Raw genomic sequence first — 12,572 nt, forward strand, 5'->3', positions numbered from 1 at the left:
TCTCATGCTGTGGTTCCACGCTCTCACCTCGACAAGCAGGTTCTTGTCGTCAAGCTTCTTGAGTTCCTTGAGGAGCGCAGAGCCCAGCTGTAGTGCTTGCGGGAACATGCCCGTGTCAAAGTAGAGCGAGACAAGCCGTGCCTCCAGGGACTGCCTCAGGAAGGTCCTCCTCTCCTGCTTGGCCCAGTCGATGCACTCCTGCGTTCCCGCAACGGCATGCGCAATGGAGATGTGTTGGGAAGGAGGAGAGATGCATTAGTCAAGTGTCGACGCAAGGCATTAATATTGACAAGGGGGCAAAATGGAAGAACACTGCAAGGATTATAGTTCAATTAAACCGTAATCTTTGTGAATTTCAAGATAAAAACCACGCAAATCAATTCGTTGGCTTCACAAACAGGAGGCACTAGCCTATGGGGCAATTCGACACCTTTTTGAAAGTGTAAAACACATTCGCATCCGCTGGGATACAAACCAAGATCCCTTGGATGCCCTACCGAGTACTTCAACCAGATGTGGCAAAGTACTTGCCCTCTCGCCTCTACAAACGAGAACACGGAAGTCTCAGCGTCTAACGCTGGTCCTAATGGGATAACATGCAGATATTATGAAATTTGCAAAACTCATAACAGCAAACACAATTTGACAACCTTCCATCTCACAAAATTAAGAACTTGTCAAGAACATCAAGTAATTTCAAACCTGCATAATTCATTAAAGAGTTTTTCGCAAAGTATTGAAAAGACTCAATCATAAGATTGTTATGCCATTAAAATTTTGAGGTGACAGAGAGAAGTAATAACGGCACAGATATAAACACCGGTACGATTGAGAGTTTAATGCATACCATGAAAGTACGGATATCTTCAAACAAAACATATTTTTGTTGTCTCAGTCGTAACTTCATGGAATTTGCAATACATATTGAAATGAAATAAAATAATTGACTTTGTAATACCACACACTTAATTGCTTAAAGCCCAAAAGATTTCGGCTTTTAATGCAATGATCTAATGTTTAACCGCTATCTCCAAGTCAAAATTCAATGTAAATAAGGAACTTAATTGTAATTAGAACCTTAGAAGTAAAACAATGGTTATTCAGAAGATCTCATTCATAAAATTTACTTGTAGAAACTTACAAGAATAGCCTTAAGCCAAATTTACAACCCCGAACATTTAAAAGATCCCACCACCAAATGGCGGAGAATACTATATCTAGGGAATATTTCTCAAAGAGGAATCAAAATTTTACCTAAATAAAAAATTAAATGCACCTTTTACAGTGGTTTATGCCTTAAGAACCTGATCTCTCACACTAAAGACTAAGTCCCTAAAGACGAGAGGAGTGGAGTGTATGAGTTTAAGTGCTCAGAATGTACCACTTAATATATATTTTTGGGCAAACAGGACGGAAAATTCAAAGAAAGGACAAAAGAACACCAAACATGTGCATAAAATAAGAACATGACATCCCTCTTTCCCAAGCACCTCATCGAAAGTGACCACAGAGATGACTCTGTGACTAATTAAAGGTTTAAAATGGTAGTAGTATTTTAGGGGAAGCTGTGACCGACTGCGGAGGTCATTGGAGGAGGAACTTGGGATTATTATAATGGCCCCACACTACTTCGGTATGTAGATCAGACCACAAAGAAAATGAAATAAGGGAGAAATAGATTCCAGTATAGATAGACACAAATACTCATTCTTTCCCCAAACAATCAGAAATCATAACAATAAGAAACCAAAGTCACTTTAGAAATACTGAAAACATTGAATTTATAAGTCACGAAAAAAATTAGACATTGCAAGGATATTAGGTATATTTGTAGGTGTGAAGGTATAGGTTAGTCAGTGTTTTGAGTGTTTGCGTGTGTGTGTGGGGGTGTATGTGTTCTTGAATGAATGTATGCCATGTTTTGTTTGCGGATAGTATAAAATTGTGGCTTTTGCATGCGCTTTTCTTTCTTAATTAAGGTTGGTGTCCTAACACCCCCTGCCAACAGCCCTTGTGGCGGCTTGCGGGGTATTATGTAGATGTAGAACTCACCTGACACAGCTTCACTTCAATGCCGATGCCAGCCTCCAGATCAAGGAACATGTCAACAAGGGCACGAACCAACTTGGCTGCCTTCGCCTTGCTTATGTACGCAAGGAACGGTCTGGTGGCGCGGATCAGCTCTCCCAGCTCTGTGGGGGAGACCAAACAAACAAACCATTAAGGCATTCACTAATTTTATCTCACACATGGAACATAAGTCCCAGTCAGAAGGAATCACACAAGGTTAAGCATACAACTGAATGTTTGACGATATAATACAGGTCCCTAGAAGTACATGCAACATAAGAATGGGGGGAAAAAAACTCAAATGGCCGTAATAATCAGTTGAATATCTCTCGTCAGACCAATTGTTGTGTTGGTTTAACGGGAATCACGTCAGGGACCAACCACAACCTCTCGACCAGAATACACTCTCTGGTGGTTTACTGGGAAATTAATCCGCGTCAGGGACCAACACACAGCCTCACGCACACACTACCCTGACTGGAATCCTTCACGAGGCTGTGAGACCCTGTTAAAGAATTTCAGATGGAGATGGAACCCTTCACGAGGCTGTAGAGTAGACCAAATTAAAGATTCCAGGATATTCTCAAGCACACGCTTTGTGACTGGTACAGACCAATCACACACACAAGCACTCAAGAAACACACACTCAAAAGAGTGCAACTTCTGGGAGAATCTGGACACAGGTAAAGAGCGCAACCAGGAAATGCATCGAACACGGGTGTTCTTCAGCGAACTGAAGGGAAAACACCTCCAGCACAAGGTTGAATGTAAACAACCGGAGACAAGCGTCATATTTATATAGAAACTGTGGGAGTTAGGGGACCAATCGAAAGAGTTAGAAGAAAGAAAGGGGAGGAGTACTTTAAACGTATCGGTGAAGAGGAGGGAGGGGGGGGGAACAGAAACCAATGGACTGAGTGGAACGGGAAGGAGTAATTAGTGAAGGAGAAGGGAAGGGGTGGGGGGTAAAGTGAAAGGTATCTGAACAACGGATTATGACGGGGAATTGGGGGTGGACCTTAGCCCAACGGAAACATGTTTGAAAACTATAGAAGAAGTCATTTCAAAAGGGAATAGAGTGAGGAGAATGGAATCGGCCCTTTATCATTATTGACAACAGCATTTTTTGAATTTGTGCATGAAAATGCTTTCCTATGCATCCAAAAGGTGGTTGGGAGTCTTGTTTATCTCGGTTTCAGTTCCTTTTCTGATGTTTGCTGGTCTTCCTTGAGTAAACGTAGGGCAATGCTCGATTTATCTGATCTGTTACATCTGTAATGGGCCATATGTTCTTTGAATCTAGTTTTGATACTCCTCCGCGTCTGGCCGATGTAAGTTGAATCGCAAGAGGAGCATTTTATTTTAATATATTAATAATTTTAATATTTAAAAAATATTTCTTTTAGTTTTTTATCTCCCCCCATTCTTATTTAACTGAGAGGCCGTAGAGCTCATTATTTCTTGCTACGTACAACATGTTCCCGGGCAAAGTGGCTTCAACGCAGTGCTACGATTTGTGGTGGGAATTGTAACGAGAGATCTTGCGAAAGAAACGAGACCCGCATCAGTCAACTCTGGGAATTTACAGTGAGCCAATTGCTGCTAATCTTGACCCTGATTCAATGTCTCATTGACCAGGAGTCCAGGTCAGTTACACCAGTAATCAATTCACGATGCCACTATCCATGGAGCGATAAATGATAAGCGATTGAATTGCAAAATAAAGCTTTTGGAAATTGTGTTCGGAGAACATGATCACGATATTAAGAATGATTACTGAAGGGTTAATAAACCCAGCTATCCTTAACAGAGTGCGTTTAAAACCCTTGTGAAGGATACCATTATTATTTTGGACAGAGGGCGTGTTTGTGTCTGTAGTTGGTCGCTGGTGAGGAAGTGACATTCCCGCAAACCTCTCCACAGAAAGGTTTCAAGGTCGGGAGGTTGCCCTTTGGTCACTGTCGTGGAATTCCTTCTCTAACAAACCATCGCAACAAATTTACAGTTTCCCTTTTAGGACGAGAGGAGCTAATTTATTACGGCTACAGCAATTTGCCTTTAATATGTTATTTGGTCACAATTTCACAGAGAACACTTTCTTTTTCAGAGACACTCGGAGGAAACTCCACGACAAAATCGACAAGCATCTCTTCTCTGCTTTTTAGGTCAACTTTCGGAGCATAAATCTTCTGGAATGACTGACGGATACCCATCACCTCAAACATTATAATTCGGCCATCACCAATAAGCTTAAAACCATTTCCGTACCATGCTATCACTCACTACGTTTCCCTCCATGAACTTAACTGATAAAACAATGATTTTCAACTGCCTTCAGTGCTGAGAAAACCAATCAGAGTGCATATTTGACGGCTGGCAGGATTCTCAATCGGTTTAGAGCCATTCCAGATACTCACAAACAAATGTAAACATTATGAGGGTAAAAATAAACTTTACACTTCCACAATAAAGATTTAATGTTTCACGAAGTTATTAAAGTTAAAGTTTATTTATTTACCCTCATAACGAAGGAATCCACAAAGTTAAACCTGAAACTGTTATGTTTATCAAATGTAAGCATGGCCAAACATTTCCATAATGGTGTCTACGGCTTCTTAACAGATGTGGGAACACAGCGAGCATTAACCAAATGCCGTCCTGCAAAGGTTGTACTTCAAAACCGGTACTCACTCGTACTTCAACAACGCGAACGACAAAATTATCGCCTAGAGCACTGCTGGGATTCTGAGCTAATTTATGTAAATTAGAGCCTCTCTCTAACTTGTCACTGTGCCTTCTCCGCCTTAATTCACATCAAAGTATGTCTTATCTATGCCTCAACACAGCTTTCAACAACATACACATCTTAAACTGTGATCTCCACTTGAACATTGCCAAAATTCAACCACGAAAAGGTTCTCTGGTTGCATTGACAAGGAATGGAAATTATATCATAGAAGGAAGACAAAACAAAACTCCCAACAAAGCATAAACAACACTGCTTTAGACGGAACCAATCCATCAACGAAGGGAACGATAGTATTCAGATTAACTAGTGCTACTTAAGCTAATGCCATTTGTTTCTTTGACTATGTTAGCATTTCTCCGTTTGCTCAGTTTAATTGCTTACTTTTGACTCTCAACGTATGACTGGATATCCAATGCATGTCATTGCAATTAATTATAATTAAAAAGGTCTGTCTAAAGAGTAGTCTCACTTATCTTTTTATTATTCTTACATTATTATTGAGAAACTCTTCCCACTTTTCTCATAACCCTTTTGAGTTATGTCTCTCTTGAGTTGAGGAAGAAAAAAATCAAAATCGCAAAAGGCATTGCAAGTTCGCACAAGGGAGAATAAGCAATTGGTTATTACAGGTTTCAAAGAGCCTCTCCAAATGTGCGCAAAGTGTGTGGACGTGCATTGTAGTCATGTTGTAAGATTCCATCTACATTAATACCCTGCAAGCCACCAAAAAGGTGTGTGGCAGGGGGATTATTGGCACCAGGCACCATTGAACCTGTCAAACTTGACGTAGGAGGTGTTTTAGAGTATATATACTGAGAAGAACTTACCGTTGCCCCTCAATCCAGAGAATTGGTCATATAAACTTGGTGAGCATCCCAAAACACAGTTGAAAATGTGTTTCATCAACAGTAATGGCTTTTCCAAGGTTCTCAACCACGAAATTTTACTCCCCATCGAAATTTACAGTAGACCTATCAACAGCATTGTCACTATACAGGGTCGCACCCAAAAGTGGTAGGACTGATTTTCTCTGGCGCGAACGGAGCGGTGGAGGGGGGTATGCCTGGCAGGGTAAGGTGGAGGGGGCTCTTAGCAACAGACCGACACCAACCTCAGTCACCTGCGGGCTGTCGTTGAGTGAGGACACCGTTTTTAGTGAAGCAAGTTTTTGGTCCGCAATGAAATACAAAATGAATCTGAATTTAGAGCAACGTTATTCCGTGAAGTTTTGTGCGAAACTCGGGAAGACGGCAACTGAGACCCTCGATATGATCAAGCAGGCTTATGGGGACACTGCCTTAATCCGTTCCACAGTATTTGAGTGGCACGAGTTGTTCAAAGAGGGTAGGGAGCTCGTTGAAGACGACCATCACTCCGGACGGCAAGAACCGACACGAATGTGGACAGAGTGAGGACACTGCTGAACACAGACCGACGCTTAACCAGTCCAGAAGAAATTGCAGACCAGTTGGGTCTGTCTGCATCCAACGTCCAAGGCGTTATTTCACAGGATTTGGCCATGCCCAAGGTGTGCGCCAATATGGTGCCGAAAATCGTGCCATGGTGCGCTTGTCATCAGACAACTCCTGGCCAAATACGGCGTTGCCACGTTGCCGCACCCACCCTATTGCCCCGCTCTGGCACCACCGGACTTCTTCTTCTTCCCCCTGATGAAAAGACAGCTCAAGGGACGACGTTTTGACTCGATAAAGGCTGTTCAAGAGGCTTCGACGAGGGTCATTACAACGGCATCCCCAAAGAAAATTTCCAGCGGGAGTACGGGGAATGGGAGCAACGTTATACTAAGAGTGTAGCAGCTCAAGGAGTATACTTTGAAGAATACTAAGTCGATGTAAGTATATCGTCAATAAAATTCTTGTAAAAAAATCAGTCCTAACACTTTTGGGTGCGACCATGTATAATAAACAGCCTTTAGAACGACAATTGAATCTCAGTAGTGAGTCACTTTTTAATAGTCACGCTGTTTATAAACTCGCAATTGTTGACATATATATAGCACACAACACTAGAACACGTCTCAAATACTTCGTCCGCTTCTCAAAATACTACTCTGGATGAATAAAGTAACGACCTCCTTGGGCAGGGTATGTACAGAGCTTTGATAACAGATATCTACATTAATAGGTCCTTATGTAAGGCCAGCGCAAAGGCCTGGTTGTCACAATACACAGTTATGTTTATTTGCCTGGGGAGAGCTGTTATACCATGAGCTAAGGCCATAAGGACTGCTACTGCTTCCATTTCATATGTGGGTTTTATTTCCCCAGAGGAACAGAATTCAGTGTCAGTGTCTAGCCATGGGATTACCCACGCCATCTGAAAGGGGGAAGCGTTGGATTAGATGTCAGCTTTGTACGTGTATGGTGCAATTCCCCTATGGAACAAACCTGTGCATGTGTGTTGAGGGGGGGGAATGTTACTTCCACATGCCACCAGACCAGGAGTGCTTCTGAGGGTCATTTTGTTCGTGTGGTCTACAGAAATGCGTGTGCTTTAGTTTTCAGCCGAACCTCGTATCAATTATCGAGATACATTTCATTTTAATCGACTAGGTCCAACCACTTTTGGGAGAGACCTTTCGTTTGTCCATGGACGAGATGGCACGAAAGAAAAACTGGGCATTCGGCATGTGAATAAACGGAACTGGAACGAGAAAGCTGTTCCGAATGGACATTCTTCTCAAAGAGACATTTCAGATCGCACATCAGAAGGACTGTAAGGCACGCTGGAGTTTAAAATTCAGAAGGCAGTTTGTTGTACAAATTTGGACCCATGTATGTGGGTATAAGGTAAGAAATACGCAAGTTATTACTATAGATCTTACTAAAGACACAGAGTAATTTATGCTGAGTTAGACAATTCGTAAGAGATTGCTTTCAAACAGTCGTCCTGGATGGTGTATCGTCTGATGCCGTCAAGGTCATGTCGGGTGTACCACAGGGAAGTGTCATAGGCCCCCTCTTGTTCCTTATTTACATAAATGACTTAAGTACCACGGTTAATAGCAAGCTCTGCCTTTTTGCTGACGATGCAGTGATTTATGAGGACATTCGAAGTCGCAAAGACAGAGCCACGTTAGCTGACGACCTAAATGCAATCCAGACTTGGTGCGATACAATTCGCAATTGGAATTATATTTGAAAAAATGCGTAGTAATACATTTTTGGGAAAAGAGTAACACCCCCCCTATTTAGTTACAAAGTGAAGCAAACGGAAATCGCGAGGGTAGATTCCTTTAAATACTTGGGGTGTAACAATTACTTCTAACGAATTGTCCTGGGGAAAGCACATACGGGGAATATACGGTCGTGCTGATAAAAAATTGGGATTTGTAAAAAGAGTGCTGGGTAAATGTGATGAAAAAGTGAAGGAACGATGTTTTATTGCCCTCAGTCAGGCCCAACCTAGAGTATCGTATGTTGCCAGTATATATGGGATCCTGGAAGAGATAAACTTGATTTCGGAATTAGATAGAGTTCAGCCGAATGGGGGCTAGATTTACCTCAAACATCGTTATGACCAACGCAGTAGCGTAACCACTTTCGCTAAAAAATTTAGGCTGGGATTCCTAATATATATTAAACTTATTGAAAACATTTAGAAGATGGGTCCTTTTCCGATGACATCAAGAACATAATACGAACCCCAACGTATTACATAGGGCGGAGGGATCACGAATATAAGATTAAGAGAGATGATAGACTGCAAGACTGACAGGTTTAAAATGTCATTTTTTCTTCTAATAACAATAAGAGACCAGAATGCTTGTAATCGAAATCCCCCAGGAGTCAGCTCGGCACAATGAGTATTAACCTAATTACAAGGTAGGGACTACGCATGGTTATACTAATATATATATATATATATATATATATATATATATATATATATATATATATATATATATATATTTTTTTTTTTTTGCGGGTTTCCCCAAACCTTTCCCCTTCCATTTGAAAAACCCTAACCCCCTCATCCCTTACCCTTTCCTCCTGGTGCTACACCCCCTGCCACGTGCCTTTTTGGTGGCTTGCAGGGTATTGATGTAGATAGCACTTTAGATGTGCTCCACAAGGTTTGTATATAAAGAGTACTGGAGCAACAATGTTTTCTTGAAGTGCGTTGCGGGAAGTGCTGAATTCTTTTAGACTATCGGTTTAAAGTATGCTGTGCGCAATGCTACACAGATATTGCAGTATTGATAAGATGACATTGCAATCACACACACCATTACATTGAACCGAAGCGTGCTGTGTTGATGCCCTCAAGGGAAGAAGTGGGAATTGAGAAGAGGGGGACATTGGAGAATTAGGATGTTTAAGACAAGGCTCATTGGAATACTTTGACATTGGGCTTGCTTTCGTGTGGCTGTGGAAACATGGTCGTTGAATAAAGAGGCAGGACTAGGGCAGGATAGGTGTGCGTAGATTGGGAGGCTTTTGCAGAATATATAAGTTTTGCACACCAAGTTTCGTCAACAATTTATTCCCTGCAATGCATTGCATGGAGTGCCGAATTCATCTGACTGTTGGTTTTAACGTGTCACGCTCAATGATCCGCAGATCACAGTACTGGCAATACAATTGATAAGACATTGACAGTGCAAACAACATTACTTTTACATCGGAAACTGAATATCAATTTACGATAGATTGAAAGAGATCTACACATACACAAAATAATAAACTATGTCAAGCTTCCTTGGTCTTTAAGGTCTTCGGACGGACGACCAACAAAAAGAGTACAGAGTCTAAATGAATGTCTGTCTGCTTCCGAAGAAGAAGAAAACCTCTGTCTGCAAACAGCACCGCAACAATTCCCCAACCACCCCCTAATTATAGTCTACCACCACCACTAGCAGACATACCCCTATATTATATCCTTATTTCCCTCTACATTAAAATGGTGAAATGACATATTCCTCCCTCAAAGGACACCAACACCACCAGGACACCATGGGTGTGACACCAACACCACCCTATTAAAACTATTAAGTCAAGCCGTGTGCCTTTCGTCAAATAGACAATGCTAGCACAATGCAGGCGTGGTACCCTTAATTAAAGGAGTACCCTTATTTGTTATGTTTATGTATATAAATATACGATGGGGTATGAAACCATTCAACTTCCCGCAAAGGGAATACTTTGGGTAACGACATAGTCTATCATGTCTGAAATTTTAATTTGCAGTTTCAACACAGAAACATCTTTGAGGTTGAAGAACGCTAAAAACAATTCTCACATTATGTGCAATGCGAGAATAAAAAATACCATGATGGCTTGAGAAGAGAATGATATCAGAAACAGTGAAACGAATGGTGCGAAAAAGAAAACACACTGAATACCATTAAGTCTCTTCAGTAAACCGGTAAGATTAGAATCCCAAATACGTCGGCAATACGAATTAATGTCAAGAAACATGGCCGTCTCAGTCAAAGGAAAAGTTTTCCCAAACAAATAAACATTTACGTAACCATAGTGCGGTACAACAATCGGAAACCGTCCATGTAAACAACATGGCGTTCGGTTCTGCGAGATTTAAGGCATTCTACGTACTTTAATACTTTGTAAATTAAGTGCATGCAATTGAAGGCGACACTATGGGAGATGGGGATGTGATGTGGGGTCCTGGTGCATTGGTACATGTCTCGGAAAGGATATCATCGTATGGGAGATCGTAAAAAATTATACGTCGTATGTATTGCCCGTACAGTTGGAATAAGCATTAACCACATTACGGTTGTAACTTTAATTTTGGAATGGACAGCATGGCGGAAACCGATCGGAATTATTTTTAGGTAGAATTCAGCACATATTCCTTACTCCAGACTACAAAACTAATATAAGTTCTAACTTTTCAAACGCTACTACTTCGTGTTTTCGTTGATCACATTGAAAATGGTCTAGATATACTATCTACTAAGACTGCGGACCTCTTCAAGGACCCTTGATGATCTCTTCAAGACTCATGTGCGTGAATTTTTGTCGGGATGGGACTTAATAGGAACAAAAATGGTGGAAATAACATAAATTTAATCCTCTGAAGTGAAGTCAAAAGTTTTCCGTTACCGTGCTGAAATGCTAAGGGTTTGAACAAAACACGAACGCCGTCCGCTTGCCGAAAACATAATTTGGACTCTCATCCTCGAAAAAGGAATTTGGCGGAACGGATATCCAGAAATTTACAATTATCATCATGACCACGCACTTGAGTAATGCATTACTAATCACACATTACGACAGTTTAATGACATGACGAATAGGTAAAAGGTGACGCGCATCAAATAAGTGAATAACGAAAATTTCCGTTTGCTAAGTCACCCTTGCACTAAAGAATTTCGCATAAATATAGAAGGCAAGTCAAAAAACATTCGCGATCTACTTTAAAATCATGCTGGTCACACTTCTACAGCAATTAATTCATGCTAAAACACACAAAATTTGATAAACCACAATTCCACACGACCATGACCCAAATCTGAAATTCGGTTAAGGTATTGATGAAATTCAGTAGATAAAACAGCACGCTAACAATTTCCAAACCAAATTAAGACGATTTGAAATTAAATTCATCGAAATCTTAAACGATTGGGCCATAAAATTGCAAAATTCTCATCGTAAGAAGGACAGTTATACCATGTGTACACCTTGTCGAAATTTGCACATCATTGGTGCAGTTTGTGCCAAAATGCACACTCTAATTTAACATATAATGAAACTAAATGGATAACGGAACGTCTCATAACTTTCACTGTTCACCTTTAGTGCCTAATTACTTGATTAAGAGGCAAATTCAGCTGTTAAAATAGTCATGATCCCCTATTAAAACCAACTGCTACTATCTCAAACTCAAGGAAAAATAATAGCTTCAGGGTTTAATTTTCGTGATTGAGAGATAAAATAAAGCCATACAGTTTCAACGGAAAATTACCTTTGGCTCTCTTCTCCTTCTTGTAAGTTTGCGCCAGCTGAAGAATTTCCTGCTCCTTAAGCAATACGGCCTCCTCGTCCCCATCGTCCTCACAGCGTTCTGAGAAGCATAAATAATAGTTAAAGATGTAATTTTATTGAAAGATTATGATGAGCATGAGAAATAGCGTCAACAATATAATGTTGCAATGGTCTCAAATTAACGCCTAAGCTTCAAGGACGATTTAAAATTAGTGCAGCGAAGGCAATAAATGACTCCATACCTTTACTGACCAAAATATAAACCGACCATTTGAAAAATTTTAAATAACCAAAAATATAAATAAACTCTTTAAAAAATGTGACAATCGGTATGACTCTGCGATTTCGTGAAGGAAAGTATAAGGTTTCACATCACGTAAGTCACCAATATTTATTAACAGTATTATAAACTGGATATTACTCACTAATTTCCTCCAATGCATTTCGTCCAACGCTTTCGTCGGCATGAGCAATGTCAATTTTTCGCTCAACCATTGTAGCACCGGCCATGATTACGGTTGGAGTGAGCGGAGTCGATTACTGTCGAATCGTTTTGCAAAACGACACTATCGCTATCGCCGAACCGATGGCAAATGTTTCGACTGTCCCGCGATTTTATATTTTTTGAAAAGAAAAACAATGACTTATCACATTTTTAATTCATGTTAAATTATTAAATGTACCAGGAAACTTCAGGTCTGATTAAAATTAAATGTTTGGAGTGAAAGGGTAGATTAGGTTCGGGTGTTGCCATGGTGTAGCAGATAACGGAAAGGGGAAA

The 12,572-nt window shown here is 40.6% G+C and overlaps 1 protein-coding gene across 2 annotated transcripts in view; it reads right to left on the reverse strand.

Annotated features, from left to right (window-relative positions):
* The window catches only part of Rpn6 (regulatory particle non-ATPase 6), a 39,627-nt gene extending 27,318 nt beyond the window's left edge, over positions 1-12,309 (reverse strand). Inside the window, exons 1-4 of one of the 2 annotated variants that reach the window (XM_071589505.1) lie at positions 12,217-12,309; positions 11,772-11,870; positions 2,053-2,192; positions 28-198 (exon numbers count right to left, since the gene is read on the reverse strand). In XM_071589505.1, coding sequence (XP_071445606.1) covers positions 28-198; positions 2,053-2,192; positions 11,772-11,870; positions 12,217-12,301 — 495 coding nt within the window. In that variant the 5' untranslated portion in view covers positions 12,302-12,309. Of the gene's footprint in view, positions 1-27; positions 199-2,052; positions 2,193-11,771; positions 11,871-12,043; positions 12,111-12,216 lie in introns of those variants that run through there. The other variant, XM_071589506.1, reaches the window with a different exon arrangement.
* Positions 12,310-12,572: the final 263 nt, after the last annotated feature.

This window comes from Hetaerina americana, unplaced genomic scaffold, assembly GCF_022747635.1.
Source record: "Hetaerina americana unplaced genomic scaffold, ioHetAmer1.1.p SCAF_39, whole genome shotgun sequence".
Taxonomy (NCBI): Eukaryota; Metazoa; Arthropoda; class Insecta; order Odonata; family Calopterygidae; genus Hetaerina; species Hetaerina americana.